The following is a 15,112-nucleotide window of genomic DNA, read 5'->3' on the forward strand; positions in this document are numbered from 1 at the left end:
AAAAGATGTTAATTAAGCACCACTGGGTTCAAATTTCACTCCTTAAATGGAGTAAATCATAACCTTGTGGTGAAAATTTACACCTTCTTGTGGGGTGTAAATTTACTCCCTGAGGGGTGTCACTTATGCGACAAGTAAGTTTAAACCTCTTTTTCTCTGTGTGTATAGTACAAATAACTTACCAGATGGTTTAAAATCCAAAATGCATGTGGAAAAGAAAAAGTGTATAGACTTATACTATTTATATACAAAAATTCTCTCTCGATATTCCAGGTGAGGTTCTTCATATCACAGTGTTGGCCTCGAAATACTTAGGTGTAGGTAGTTCATCTAGTGATTGTGAGTATCAATGTTACCGCAGTGATCCAGATACAGACGCTTTACTAACATTTGGTCGATCGGCACCCATAACAACAGACAGATCACCACCAGAAGATGAGATTTATTCACCTACATATTCATATGTCAGAGTGGTCAGATTCCCTACAGGGGATGGATGGAACAGAGACGGTTTCGGTCCTTTCTACTGTGAGGCTTCTAAACCTGATCAAGACGTTACAAGGGTTACTACATTTCTCCAACGATATGATGGTAAGATTATTACTCCATTCACTATTAATAAGTAACGAATTTCCTTATTTCTTCAAAGCCGGAGGGGGGGGGGGGGGTGTACTCACATATGAAGACATACGGGGGGTGTCTCTCTAATTGGTCACTTTTTAACATGGGTCCCATTTTTAACATAAATACCATTAAAATGCATCCGTTTTTTTCAAAATTTCCAAAATTTTCGGGTGTTTGAATGTAGACTTTACATGTAGACTTTACATTATGCAAAGAGAGGTAGGGTATCTTGGATTATGAACACTTGTGTGAGGTATCATTTGATATATATGTAGTTCATTCACTTTAATCCGCATTGAAAATGATGCCCTACAGTGGAGAAAAAAAAGTTGCGTACAGCAGAGAGTTTAAGGAAAGACGGTTTAATGGAGACAAGGAACGAGAGTGATTCAATAAAATTGCTCCGCTTATCACGCTTTCACACAAGTTGAATATTTAAAGGGATAGTTGAGTTCTGTTTTCAGACCGCAAACGTCTTCAAAGTGCATGGTTGTTGCTTTAATTCTTATTCATGACATTTCTAGAGTCCTTTTAGAACCTAATATTGCTATGAGGGTAATTTAAGACCCCAAAATGTGTGAAATTGATCATACCAATTCAGCTCCACTTTCCCAAAAATACGGTGACCGTTAATTAATTATTTGATTAAAAATAATAAAACATGGGCTGGTTGTGCGTAATATAACCAACACGAAAATGCCAACAAAAACGCCAACATCGGCATTGGCTGAAATACGACGTAAAAGGCGCTATTTAGTTTTTTTAAACGGCTTTTTCAAATTATCTAATATTTGTGGTGGTACACAAGTATTAGAAATCGTTATATATTTCAGCCGTCTCTGAACCGATTTTGGTCAAACAAAGATGATGTTGTCATTTAAATTGTATGTTCTTTCAAATTTGACACTCAGGTTTTCATTATCTCACAAAAAAATATTTTGAGTAGCGCCCTCTGCAACAGAACTCAACTATCCCTTTAATGCATGAGAATGGCTATATTACAAAGGCTTGATATTTGACATGTAAAATGAAAAAAGCTGTTATAATATGCAAGGCATGCGCGGTATTAAGTTAAGCCTGAAACAAGCCCATTTATGTTTGATGATTTTAACTTACATTCAAATGGTCAAAGGAAAGTCCAAACAGATTTTGAAGATTTTTTGTTGCTGCCATGTTCTCATTTGGAAAATTATCTAAACTTGTAATCGACAAAATATCAACAAGAAAAAATGTATTTCAATATATGTAAGTGAATATATTTAATTATTACAAACCTCTTTTTCCAGAGAATAAAATCATGTATTTGATCCCCTATTTTTGATTGAGTTCAATATTTTTAGCATTCTGCTTTTCCTCCGAATATTACATCACTCCACATATAGTGAATAAGCGTGCAGTATTGTTACAATATCGGGCTCGAGTTGCATACGCATGCTGGCTACAACCGCTGTAAAGTGTCAATAAACTACTATCAAAAGTAACTTTGAACAAAAGACCTGTATATAATATAAAATATTGCCAGTATTGCGTTTAAACACCAATTATATTCAAAATTTAGATTATCCTTCATTTTGACTTGCTAAAGTTAGCATCATCATTGGAATTTGGTAATTAAATTGATCCGTCCAAACATTTAAATTTCACTGTAGTTCGATTTTTTGAACGTATATAATAATGATAGTATTGACTTTCTTTTGCGGTAAATCAGATATATTGCATTCAGCTAGCATGAATATTGCACTCGTCCTCGACTCGTACAATATATGCGAGCTTAATACAATATATCTGATATACCACTCAAGGGCATATGGGTCTCCTTTAGTGAGTCGCGCTTGACCTGTAGGTGTACTGCATCTAAGTTACAATTTTTATTAGGTTAACTTATTATTCCTTTTAACAGCTAAATTCATATCAAGCGATGGCTTGTTTACAAAGACAGTTAATGTGAATGACACTGGAGTGATCTTTAGCATGACTAGGCGTTATGATCCTGATGCCAGTGACAACATGATTACATGGATGAAAGATGGAAGTGAGGTTCTTACATCATTTGATGGGCAGACTCAGATCAGCTTCCTAAACCCAATCCAGACATCAGACAAAGGAATCTATGAGATCTACTATGATAACGAGAGGAGCCTAAATAGAGGAGGACTATACAGACTCATCATCAGAGGTAATAATGTTTGTGTAGAGTATTCTTTTAAATAATGTCCAACTCTGCTCTTTTGGAATGGCACATTACGGTACGATGGACAGCTTGTTCCCCTTTGCAAATTTAATTCAAAAGATGTATGAAACTTTAAATGATAACATACAGATGTCAGCATGTCATGATTTGTGATGAGATCTGTACAGGAGGGTAGTTTGAAATTAGCCGTTTGTATATTAAGAATGTGACAGAGCCAATTCAATACACTATAGTTCTAATGATGTTCAATTATGAAAGCTTCTATTTTTTTTAAACTCTGCCTAAATCTTCTATCCATTCTAATCTTTGTTATGATGCAGTCTTTAGTGACATAACGTTCATAAGTGTCATATTTTTATGTATTTTACATGATTATTTTCTCTCTCCCTATTTTATTTTAGAATGCCCTGCTGATAAGTGGGGTCCCCCTGAGTGCTATGGTATATGTGATAAATGCTACAATGGTGGAGTCTGTGATGACAAGTCTGGTCTATGTATCTGCCCTAACAACTTCAAGGGACCCAATTGTTTAGAAAGTTAGTAGGCCTGTATAAATTCATGTGGAATGATGTTAATGGTTATCTTTTGATATAGATGAATTGAGTAAGATATTTCTTGTCTTATTCCATTAAAAATTATCATATTATTACATTTATGTTACATGTTCATTTCAAATATTTGTTCTTCTACCCGAAGTGAAGAAACCAGAAAAGTATTATACAACATCTCTTTTGAAATGTAAATATATAAACTTGTAAATCATAATTTTACCAAGAATCGGTTGCAAGAATAATGTTTATTTATCATTCATCATTCTGTTTAAAACAAGTACATGTGTGAAATTTTATGATGTATTATCTCCCATGAAGTATCAACAGTCTGTTACATAACCTAAAGGGACTTTGTAAATATTTTTTTTACCCGAGCTGCTGGTCATTCTACATATATTATATGTGCACTTTGCATAAAATAAATCGATTACAAAAAAACAATGAAAAATGGATAAATGAAAAAATAATTAGCTTCTTTCTTATTCCTTAATACCATGCTGAATGTCTAAAAGACAGTAATTGTTATGACTCAACTTTGCTCTCCATGATGTGGGAGAGGTGTATTCAATGTAGTAAACAACTAATTTATGGAGCATGAGACACCATCGGTAATTTGCAAAGGATATTTCAGGATAGCAACCATACTCGTGATTTATGTCATGAAATATTCTTTCTTATGCAAGTCAGTCAAGTTATGCAAGTTTTTCATTCAACAGTACAACTTTTTTTTTCAGTTTGTAGAAATGATGGCGGAAATCGATTTGGATTGAACTGCGAGTTTCAATGTTCATATAGCAGTGATGCAGTCACAAAATGTCAAGGGTATCTTTTTTGCCTACCTGATCCTTATGGATGTTCATGTGACGTCGGTGCCCATGGTCTTGCATGTACCACACGTAAGTCTTCCGATAGTCATTTTATTATGCTCAAACTCTAATAGTGAACATATTAAGGCCTGACAACCATAAATCTACCATTCTGAGAAAATAATTCTAGTTTTTCTTGGAATATCAAAAGCAAATACCATGATGGGGCTGAATTCATGAGTGAGGTCAGGCGCAACTAAGTGGAGAAAAGAAGGAGAATAAGTAGAAGAAGAAGTAGGAGAAGAAAAAGAACGAGGAGAAGGAGGAGGAGGATGAGAAGGAGAAGAAGAAGAAAATTTGATAAGAAGAAGTTATTGTAACATGCACAATATTTCCTTCTGCTGAATGTATTATATAATTATTGTGTAAATACTTATTTTGTATTTTGAATTCTTTTACAGTATGTACTGCTGGTACATATGGCCCCGGATGTTCACAGACATGTCACTGTGCAGGCGGTGGTTCATCATGTAACATTTATAGTGGAATATGTGCAGGTGGGTGTCAGACTGGCTGGTCTGGGGACAACTGTCAAAGTAAGTCATGATCAGCAATGATAACCAAAAAGAATGACATAAATGCTTTACCGCAATACGATGAAACGTTTTAAATGTACACTGTAGCTTTGTGATATATTTCTTGTTATTGATTAACCCATATCTACACGAACCGGATCGCTCCTGTAGTAAAGCCTACTGGAATAAGAAAACTCAGTAGTTAATGCGTTAATTTGAAGTTATTATATTCGTTTTTGTAGACAAACCCACACCAAGCAGTGTTTTGGGGACTCCTCCTCCTGTGTATTCTATTTGCATTCTATGAAACATGAAGTTATCTAGTGAAATCACGGTTCAATTCAGGACCATATGTCATAATTGAAGTCAGTATATAGTGCGAAAGAAAAAGTGAAATCACTAGGTACAAGGATGAGAATTTCGAAATCACTAGTTGCCAAGAAAATAATCTTGTCATGAAAAAAATCTCATTTTGGTGGATTTCATTTAATTCCACTTGCTGGTGCTTGCTAAATTAAAATTAAAAATATTGTTCTTATTATCCTCAGTTCCAGATGAATGTGAAGATGCTTACTATGGATCACAATGCACTGATAAATGCCATTGCTTGAATGATGAACCATGTGATAAAGATACTGGAGAGTGCCCTGAGCAGGAGTGTGCTGTAGGATACAAAGTACGCAGTGGCCAGGTCAACTGTCAAGGTAAAATGATATTTTTCAATAAAAGGTGCCGAGTTTTCCGTATTAATTTCTATTCATTTATCTCCAGACTACATACAACATGTACATCAAGTATGGTGTAGTGCGTGATACACCTGAATTTGTTTTGTGTGCATATTTATGAACACTCATAAATACATGTTTGTACATTGGTCATATCAACCATATATATTTACATAGTGCTGGAATAGCAAATACATGTATATACATGGATACTCTGGATGAGGATTCTTGTATACAAATATTGACGTCTTTGAAGGGCATGGTTACTATAGTGACTATTCCCCTAACGTGATCTTGAAACCGTACTGTGCCCCCAAGAGAAATAGTGGGGCATAATGCTGTCTCAAGAACTCTGAGGAGCTACATGTATGTTTAAACCAGGCCTTCTCAACTAGTTTATTAGAAGTGCCAAAACAAAAATGTATTGAGGTTGGAGTGCCAACCTGTATGTTTGGTGACTGTGTTGCGAGGGAGCGTAGCGACCGAGCCGATAGCGGATGGGATCCAGAGGGCGAAGCCCCCGGAAGTTAGTGGATTTTAGGGCTTTTTCAAGGCCCAGATGTGGCATATTTAACACCTTTTTATTCCATAAAATATCAATCATAATTTCATATTGAAGTGAAATAATTAGTACAATTCCTGGGTAAAATCTACATTGGAAGTAAATTCATATGTAGTTATTTTGGTGCAATAAACAAGGAAAATGTTAAAATCAAGTGAAAATCAAACAAACAAAATGGCTTGCTTATACCGGATGCATTATGTTTTCGGGTTGTCCGGCCGTCCGTCCGTACGTTCGTCCCGCTTTCTCGTTGTCGGTCGCAATATATCAAGAACCACTTAAAAAACTTAAACATTGATGACAGTATGTTTGACCATCGGAAGCCGATCTGATTAGATTTTGGAATAACTTGATCAAAAGTCAAAGGTCACATAGGTCAACTTATGAAATTCCAGGGATTGGCTTCGTTATCGCGATGGCTCAAGAAACATTAGAAATATGAGGCTCAAACTTGTTGATAATATGTATCATCATAGGAGGACGATCTGAATAGATTGTGGGTACATGTAGGTCAAAGGTCAAAGGAAATAGAGGTTAACTTCTGAAATTCCAACTATTTGCCTCATTATGCGAAATCTCTTGAACCACTAGAGATATGACGCTCAAACTTGGTGGTAATATGTATTACCATAGGGAGACGAAATGATCAGATTCGGGGATTATAGGTCAGAGGTCACAGAATTCAATTTCTGAAATGTTATGTATTAGCTAATAATTGTTACAGGGAAACCTCAATAACCACAAGAAATATGAGACTCAAACTAGAAGATGGTATGTATTACCATAGAAAAACGATCTGATAAGATGTGGGTACAAAGTTCAAAAGTCATTAAGTTAACTCCTAAAATAACAGGTTTTAGCCTTGATATTGCAATACCTCAAAAACCACTAGGGATATGGGATTCAAACTTGGTGATAGTATGTATCATCATTGGCCGACAATCTGATTAGATTTTTGGGTCGGTTTGGAAATGGTCAAAGGTCATAGAGGTCAATTTCTGATATTACAGGTTTTATCCTTGTTATTGCGATATTTTAAGAACCGTTAGAGGTTTGAGCCTCAATCTTGGTGATAGTATGTTTTAACATACTGGGAAGACGGTCTCGTTTATAGATTTGAGAAAAGTAAGTCAAAGTCGCAGGTTAATTTCTGAAATTAAAATTTTTAAGCTATATCTAATTTAATGGTGACGATATTACAAAAGGAAGATAATCCAATTACATTCTGGGGCTAGGATAGGTCAAGATCATAGTCGTCAATTGACATTTGATTGTAGGATTTTTGTTTTCATTGTGATATGTCATGAATAAATGTAACCATTACCTCTACTAAATGTATAATTATTGCAGAGTGTGAAGGGGGTACCTTTGGTTTGGATTGTCTTCAGCAATGTCATTGTTCTCCAGAAGCTTGTGAAACAGAGAGGGGTCTTTGCAAGGGACAATGCCTCGATGGCTGGATTGAACCATATTGTCAAAGTAAGTATACCCAGCATAATTGTGTTCTGGTTTGTCTTCTTGTTCAGCTGGAAGAAAAAAAATCAGATAAAAACAACCTCAGAGTGCCTATGGAACTATATGTCCATGTATTTCATTATTTTTTAAAAGCCTCTGGAACAAGTACTTTTATTTCAGTTTAAGCTAATTTATTTGTAGAGCGCCATGAACATCGGCGCTTGGCGGATACCGACGCTATATAAGTAGCCATTTCTTAAAATGATTATTACTCTTTTCTTGTTGCAAACACCTGTACATGTAAACACAAGCTCGCAAATACTACCTTGTAATCTTTGCTCTGTAATAAGGCCAATCTATATTTTAATGAACTTGAAGTTTTTCCTACACTATACACGCCGTGATTGGAAGTTTAGTGTTAATTTGAAAAGTGGATAGACATCACTATTGATATCAGTCAGTTGTTTAAAAAGTACATGAACGATGTGATTGCCAGGACTATTGGTTTGATATACATTAAGGAATTAGATTTTGAACAAATTGATCAGATTAAGAACTTCCCTCGTTGTTGTACACCTCAATGTAGGCCTACATGTACAAGTGAATTAATTACAAAGTGTTTATGTTCTTGCTTATTTCTTGATAGTAATACTAATATTATGAAATGACTGGGTTGCAATCTTCTATTGATCTAGGTATACTTGCATTTAATGTTTTGTATCATCGATTGCTTTTTGTTCAGGAATATCAAGGTTGGTTCCAGTGAGAGTGAACCCATACCAACCATCTAGCTTCACATGTTATGTTGAGGGTATCCCACCTCCTGATTCATCTTCAATTGATCTTTCTAGACGCACTGGAAACACATACGACAAGACAGGAATCACCAGGAGGTCTAGCACTGTCTCAGGGTCAGAACGGGCTGTTGTCTTTGATGTTAACAGTGTCTTTCCACAGGAATATGGGGGATACCAATGCTTCCTTTATATTGAAAATATAGGCTATCCTAGTACGCTTATTACCAACGCAACTTATGGTACGTGAGGAAATTGTGTGATATCATCAGTTTACTGTATTATACCATTTAGCTTATGTACAGTAAGATACCAGATAATTACAGAGCCTGGATTCTTTTTCTTAAAATGAAGAATTATTCTCAGTCATGTAGCACTTATACTAGGATTAAAAAAGTATTGTCGTTGTAGGTTATCGATTTTTGGGGCATTATAACAAACAAAAACTGACAAACAAACATGCAAAGTGCTGCAATGCATGTATCAAGCCTTGAAGAATTTCCAAAAAATAATTGAGTTTAGAATGCTCAAATAATAATTCTGACAGAGAGAGGACAATGAGACTCTATTCCAGCTACGCACACATATTTGCCACGCAATGTTATGTGAAGCCACGTTACACCACGTAGGTCCCACATTACTTTACGTAAATTATAACATTGATGACATTTTCGCTTTTACCCTGAAGTGAGCACCGTGCACGCACTACATATGAAACGTCAACATGGATATTTTTTCGTACTGATTTGAGAGGAGAACTTACATGTTACCTCTGATATCGATCGTTGAGTTGTTCAAACAAATTTTGTTTCTTTTCACGTTTTTTCTCAGTTTTGCCAGTCATAGAGGAAGCACCAGTGATAGTGAGTACCACGTCAGCTACAGTAGGTCTCCGATGGAATGCATGGTCTGGAGAAGATGACATAGGTGATCCTCCCCTGGTAGGATATGATGTCTTTGTAGAGGAGAATGGTGAAGGGGTAACAGATCAGAGAGTAGATCAACTCACGACATCAGCCATCGTTAATAACCTGACACCCGACACAGGTTACCTGTTTCGCGTAGCAGCAGTGAGGGAAGGAACAGGTGGAACAGGACCTTTGTCTCCTAGGAACAGCTCAATAACTATCTGTAGAAGTAAGTAATGCTCAGAAAAAGAATTGAATATGCCAAGGGTTTGTCTTGATTTCAGAGTGCAGAATAAAAATGTTAAGGCTGCTTATTTTTCAGACTTTTCCAGCTTGATTTATACATTCATCTTCATGTAGGTAGATGACTAATATCATTGGTAAATTATTTTATTCCAATGGTTTAAGGCTTTTTAAAATATCTAATTTTATTAGTAATATATGAAACATAGAATTTTTTGTTATTTCCAATCCATACATTCTCTTTTACAATTGTTCTATCTTTTTAAACTTTGACACAAAATATTTCTTCTACAACAAAATTTTGCAAAATATGTTAAAATGTTTATAGTACCCTTCATTGTGTTTGCTCAATGGTAGTTTCATTTTCGATTCGTTGACGTCTAATTCAAAACGACACGAAGAGTATTTGTTGTAGCAATGCATGATTTTACTATAACGTGCATGTACATGTGATGAATTCATCTACTATAAGTCCAAGCCATTTAGTATCTTCTATATAACTTTAAACTTTAGAACCCAGTGCTTCTCCAAATGGAATACTAGTCGCAGCCATCAACCCTAAAGAGCTAGAGGTGACATGGGAGGTATGAACTGTTTTTAAAATAGCTTTTCAATCACTAAGTGACATGAAGTTAGATAAAAGAATCATCCAAAACACAAAATTCAGAACTGTTAATATAATAGTCATATTTTTTATTACACACAGTTAGAACCCCACTAGATATGGAGGTAATAAATAAATGAACAACATTGATCAGACTTAATACTACACAAAATGTCCTCGAGATATGTTTTGGATGATTCTTTTATACGTACCTTGAATTTGAATAAATGAAATGTATACGTCTCGTGTTTTAAAACAAAATTGTAACAATTGTTCTGTTTGCTAGATGAAAGAATGAGCTGTTGGATTTATTGAGTGGATTTTTTATATTTTATTTCACAGAAGGAAGCAAATATAGAATATTTTTGTATTTAAGAGATTCCTGTTTAGCATGATGATTGCAGCATCCTTATTAATGCGAGATACTTTAGGCAAATTAGATAATATACAAATATACGAAGCTGTGAGAAAGAATAGTGGAAATTAGTTATCTGAGGAGGGACTGGCTTAGTACTATTTTCAGACACCCTGACAACTAGATCTATTTTCGTCTACGTCTATGCTGGTACTCCATTTTCAGCAACTAAACGAACATGTTTATGGATAATTTCACGTACCTTTTTTGTTGGTCTTGCTGTCAGCGAGTCTTGCATTTGATAAGTTGAAATCTTGGGACAGTTTCTTTAGCCATTTTTGTCTTGTTTGGAATTGTCTTGTATGAAAATACCGACCAATTCTTCGCACACGTACGGTATCCTCGATCGCTCAAACCATTTTTTAACATGTAAACCTATGGGGTAACCATGGATACTGAACTATTTTCCCGGTAACCATGGTTACTGGGATTTTAGAACTGTTTTAACCATGGTTACTGGGAAATTTACAGAAATAGTTAAAGTTTATGAATGCAATTTCGACCAATCAGATGGCTGGATTTCTTAAGTGAGGTATATAATTTTGTTTATTAGTGTGAAGGTAACTTCGTTTGATGTTACTATGCTGCATGTAAAATGTATTCGCACTTTTATGTTTCAGCCCCTCCCCTCGGAATCAGCAGAATGCAGGAGTGGAGTGACTCATTATACGATATACTATGCTGCCACTGGATCAACTTCTTCAAACATTATTTTTGTTTCTCGTGACACTAGGTCCTACTTGATAAGAGGGTTAGAAACCTATTTGGACTATATCATCCAAATGACTGCATCAAATAAAGACGATGAGAGTGATAGGGGCAGTGAAACTGTCATAAAAACACTTGAAGAAGGTTGGTTTTTAATATCTTAAGATGTATTTCTTTTAGGGGTTAGGGAGGGGGATTGTTGCTTGCCTGTTAAGTGACTCAGTTAATATTCTTGTAGATATTATTGCCACAATATTCGTCCAACATGACATGTTTTGGGGTTGATTTTACTTCTGGTTCATTTCACAATATACTTTCAGTTTCATCTACAAATTCAATTGATCGTGATAGAGTGGAAATCATTGATTCCGCTAGACTAAAAAACTGTATGGTCCGTATACTGCTAATTCAGTAAACCCAACTCGAGGGCTACATATTGTTAAAATAAGGCCTTGGTCTAACTTGCTTGTTAAACTCAACTTCAGACAATACTTAACTCCAGCGTCGGTTTGAATGTTAGAAGATGTGGACAAAAAATTTTACGCGTTAGATATTGTTGGAGATCAAGAGCAATGAGATCTCAAAATACATCTTTGGAAGTGTTGTTTTACTTAACATCTACTTTCTGCATCATTATGATTACTATACATAACTGAGGTATTAGAGTACTATCTCCTAATGTCATTTATCTTCTAATTAGTCGCACCTGCTCCTATCAATGTGGCTAATCTGCAGAGTACTGCAAGCTCCTTCACTTTGTCCTGGTCTACCCCTCTACCTTCTAACATCAATGGTAACATCCAGAAGTATATCATTCGCTACAAGCCAGCTGATCCCACTGGTGATGGTGACTATAAGATGGAGGAAGTACCGACCGGTGAATTTGAAGTTGAACATACCGTGATGGATCTACCCAGTGCAATCAACTATACAGTTCAGGTTAGATGTCTTGACCTTAATCCTTAAAGTTGATATTCATTGATTTTAAAAACTAAATTTATTTTCATTATTGCAAAGTTGAAACTTTGATTTGACAAGGTTATCAAAATTCAATGCTTGGAAACATTCGAAGTAATGATTATTATAAATTACAAAACGCTTAAATACAGCCCCGGCATAGCACCGGAAGAGCTCTCCGAACGCTGTTGAGATGTGTGAGATCACAGTATGGACATGACTTGCACAAGCAGACGAAGCCCCATGACATCTCACACATTTTCAGTGCCTGTGTTTTCATCTTTTCTTGAGTTCTTTCTCTTACTTCACTACCGTCAGGCTAAATGTATAATCTATTGCCTCACTCTTAACCCCGCGCATGGTTTTATTTTGATGACAAATGCAGCGATACAAAAATAAAGGAATCTGTCGCTTGTAAACAAAATAGGACGCCATTGTATATTCAGCTGCACACACCGGGGTATGTTCGGCGTTTCAAGAGGGAACAAATGCCGTCCTTAATATCATTCCAGGGGGTTTTCAATTTGAAAGTCTGGTTTCTTTGATTGTTAATTACCCCCTATCCTGTGTATTTACAAGCAAAAGATTTTAGTTATCAAAATCGGGTCATATCCTATTTTGAATGGTTTGACATTCCATTACATTTATATACACTAAACTCATTATAATTTGACAAATAATAGCTTTGCAATTATGTTCATTCTCTATGGGATGTCGTCTGCTTGGGCAGTGTTGGTCCATATAGTGACGTCATTAAAACATCGTTATATTTCCGGCGAATCTCTGGTATATCCCAGCTGCTATGGAGGTGGTTGTATTTGTATTTTTTATAAATCACCCGATATGTAGTTGACCTATATCTTGTACGATGGCCATCTGTTAGATTACCAGTTTCTAGTCATATATTAGTTGACATATTTGTGATGTTCTTTGAATTTCACCTTTAAGTTAAGACCAAACGATTGAATGGAATGTTCGAACTCTTCATATTTTAGTGCGAACTTTCCATATGTATAAAATGAGCTTTGATCCTAAGCGTTTTTGGAGAAAATATAAACGTTTAAGTGATTCTCTTTAATATCGATGCCATTGATATACATGTATCAAGCAATCCCCAATTACTTGCATGAATTGCATTAAAACAAATCACATTTAAATGCTTGAATGGCATCTAAAATATTACCTTTTGTGATGCGGACGATGATTGTAAATTGACATTTTTCTCAAGAATGTGAATATCTAGGCCTATCTCATGATTACGTGTAGATATAACTTACCAGATTTAAACCAATCTTTTGTGTGTTTCGTGTGTGGATGATTTCTGTATCGTCATTATTGCTGCAACACCATTATTTGAATATCTATGTTTGTCAGGTCCGAACTGTCAATGGAGCTGGTTCTAGTAATTGGTCCGAGCCAGTGTATGCAAAGACCACCCTCTCAGGTGAGAGCATGAAAAGAATGAAACTTTTTTTTTTAAATACTGAATATCACACGTAAAAACATATATAAACAAATATGGAAAGGTTATGTTTTTTTAAGCAGGCACAAGTAAAATACATTCGGCAATTAATTGACTGTTCTTTCATTTTACTTAAGTTCTTGTTGTTTATAATGAAGCTTTTATGTGATTTATTTTCTTTTTTTCTCACAAGAGCGCTTTGAGCATTTGATTTCACTTGGATTAGGCGCCTTACAAATATAATTTATTATTTTAATTATGTTTGAATAAGAGGTAAATGTGAAACTAAAGTCAGTATGTGACCTTCATAACTATGTAAATATATCTATAAGTATGTAGTTTATCAGTGTTGTGTACACATTTACCCTGAGAAATATTACTCCTCATTCTCTGTCCGGTTCGCTGGATAATTTTGGAAAAGTTGAACGTTTTTAATGCATTTTTTATATGATTGTATGTTTCATGTAAACTTGCATTTTTAGTCTTTGGACTTTTTGACAAGTCTGGAATAAAACCTAATTTGAATTCAATTGAATAGTTTGCACTTATCATATATAGATCAAAATGAGGAGAAATGGAAAGTTTGAATTTAAACAATTTCTTTGTTACATCATTTAAAAAAATTAATGAAAAGAATAGAAAAAGTGTCATTTATGAAAGTAAATATTATCTACACAAAGTCGACAAAAACTTTGTGAAACGGACCAGCAATATTTTTGCATATTTGCATAATTTATGACATCATAATGACAGCATCACGATAGCTTAATTGCATGTACATGTATTTTGTTTTTGCCAAAAGGTACCAGGATACCAGTAGGGGCTGTGATAGGGGGTGTGATTGTACCTCTCGTTATCATCGTAATACTGATATTTACTGTGGTGATGCTTAGAAGGTAAGTTAGTTCGACAACCCTAAGGTAGAAAAATCAGCTGTCTGATAATATTGTTACAAATAAAGAAAATAATCTATTGTAGATTAGACGTTAAAAAGGGTAAAATATTTGACCCATCTAAAATGAGCCAAAACGATAATGAATAAAGTAACTGCAGGATTTCCGTAATCTAAAGGCCACTAATATATAATGAATCGTTTAGAACTTTAGAATATGTTTGAAGGTTTTGTATTATAAGGGGCCTCCACAATCATCATGGAAAAATCGTCCTTCAGTTTATCTGATCTTTATGCTTGTGTGTGTTGATTATCTCATTGATGTTACAAAGGAGAAGGAAATGTATGTTGTTTTGAATTGAATTTCACTTCCAGGATCAAACAAAGACGTTTGAAGGATGAACCAGCCGCATCGCTACCAAACGCCGAACGTGAGACTTCTCCAAAGTATGAGAACCCTGTGTTTGATGACTCCCAGCAAGACCCCAATATCTACGAAGACCCGAATGCTGACGACCATACATACCAAGATCTTAATACAGATACACCAAACTACCAGAATCGTATCGACCCCAACACCTATCAAGATCTTAAGAAACCCACCAGCAACATAACCTATCGAGATGTAACAGAAATATAG

The 15,112-nt window shown here is 35.2% G+C and overlaps 1 protein-coding gene across 1 annotated transcript; it reads left to right on the forward strand.

Annotated features, from left to right (window-relative positions):
• The first annotated feature begins 11,077 nt into the window (after nt 1-11,077).
• LOC105438749 lies at nt 11,078-15,112 on the forward strand. The gene is made up of 5 exons (XM_031000019.1): nt 11,078-11,305; nt 11,862-12,100; nt 13,493-13,562; nt 14,383-14,476; nt 14,848-15,112. The coding sequence occupies exons 1-5, from the start codon at nt 11,236-11,238 to the stop codon at nt 15,110-15,112; spliced, it is 738 nt and encodes a 245-aa protein (XP_030855879.1). The 5' UTR covers nt 11,078-11,235.

The sequence above is a fragment of the Strongylocentrotus purpuratus genome, unplaced genomic scaffold (genome assembly GCF_000002235.5).
Source record: "Strongylocentrotus purpuratus isolate Spur 01 unplaced genomic scaffold, Spur_5.0 spur5_scaffold_6, whole genome shotgun sequence".
In the NCBI taxonomy this organism is placed as follows: domain Eukaryota; kingdom Metazoa; phylum Echinodermata; class Echinoidea; order Camarodonta; family Strongylocentrotidae; genus Strongylocentrotus; species Strongylocentrotus purpuratus.

Bases quoted from the DNA above. Each gene is read 5' to 3' on its own strand.
- LOC105438749 (XM_031000019.1), top strand. From the start codon at position 11,236: ATGACTGCATCAAATAAAGACGATGAGAGTGATAGGGGCAGTGAAACT. The intron at 12,101-13,492 runs GTTAGATGTCTT...TATGTTTGTCAG, and splicing joins CAATCAACTATACAGTTCAG to GTCCGAACTGTCAATGGAGC. The intron at 14,477-14,847 runs GTAAGTTAGTTC...TTTCACTTCCAG, and splicing joins ACTGTGGTGATGCTTAGAAG to GATCAAACAAAGACGTTTGA.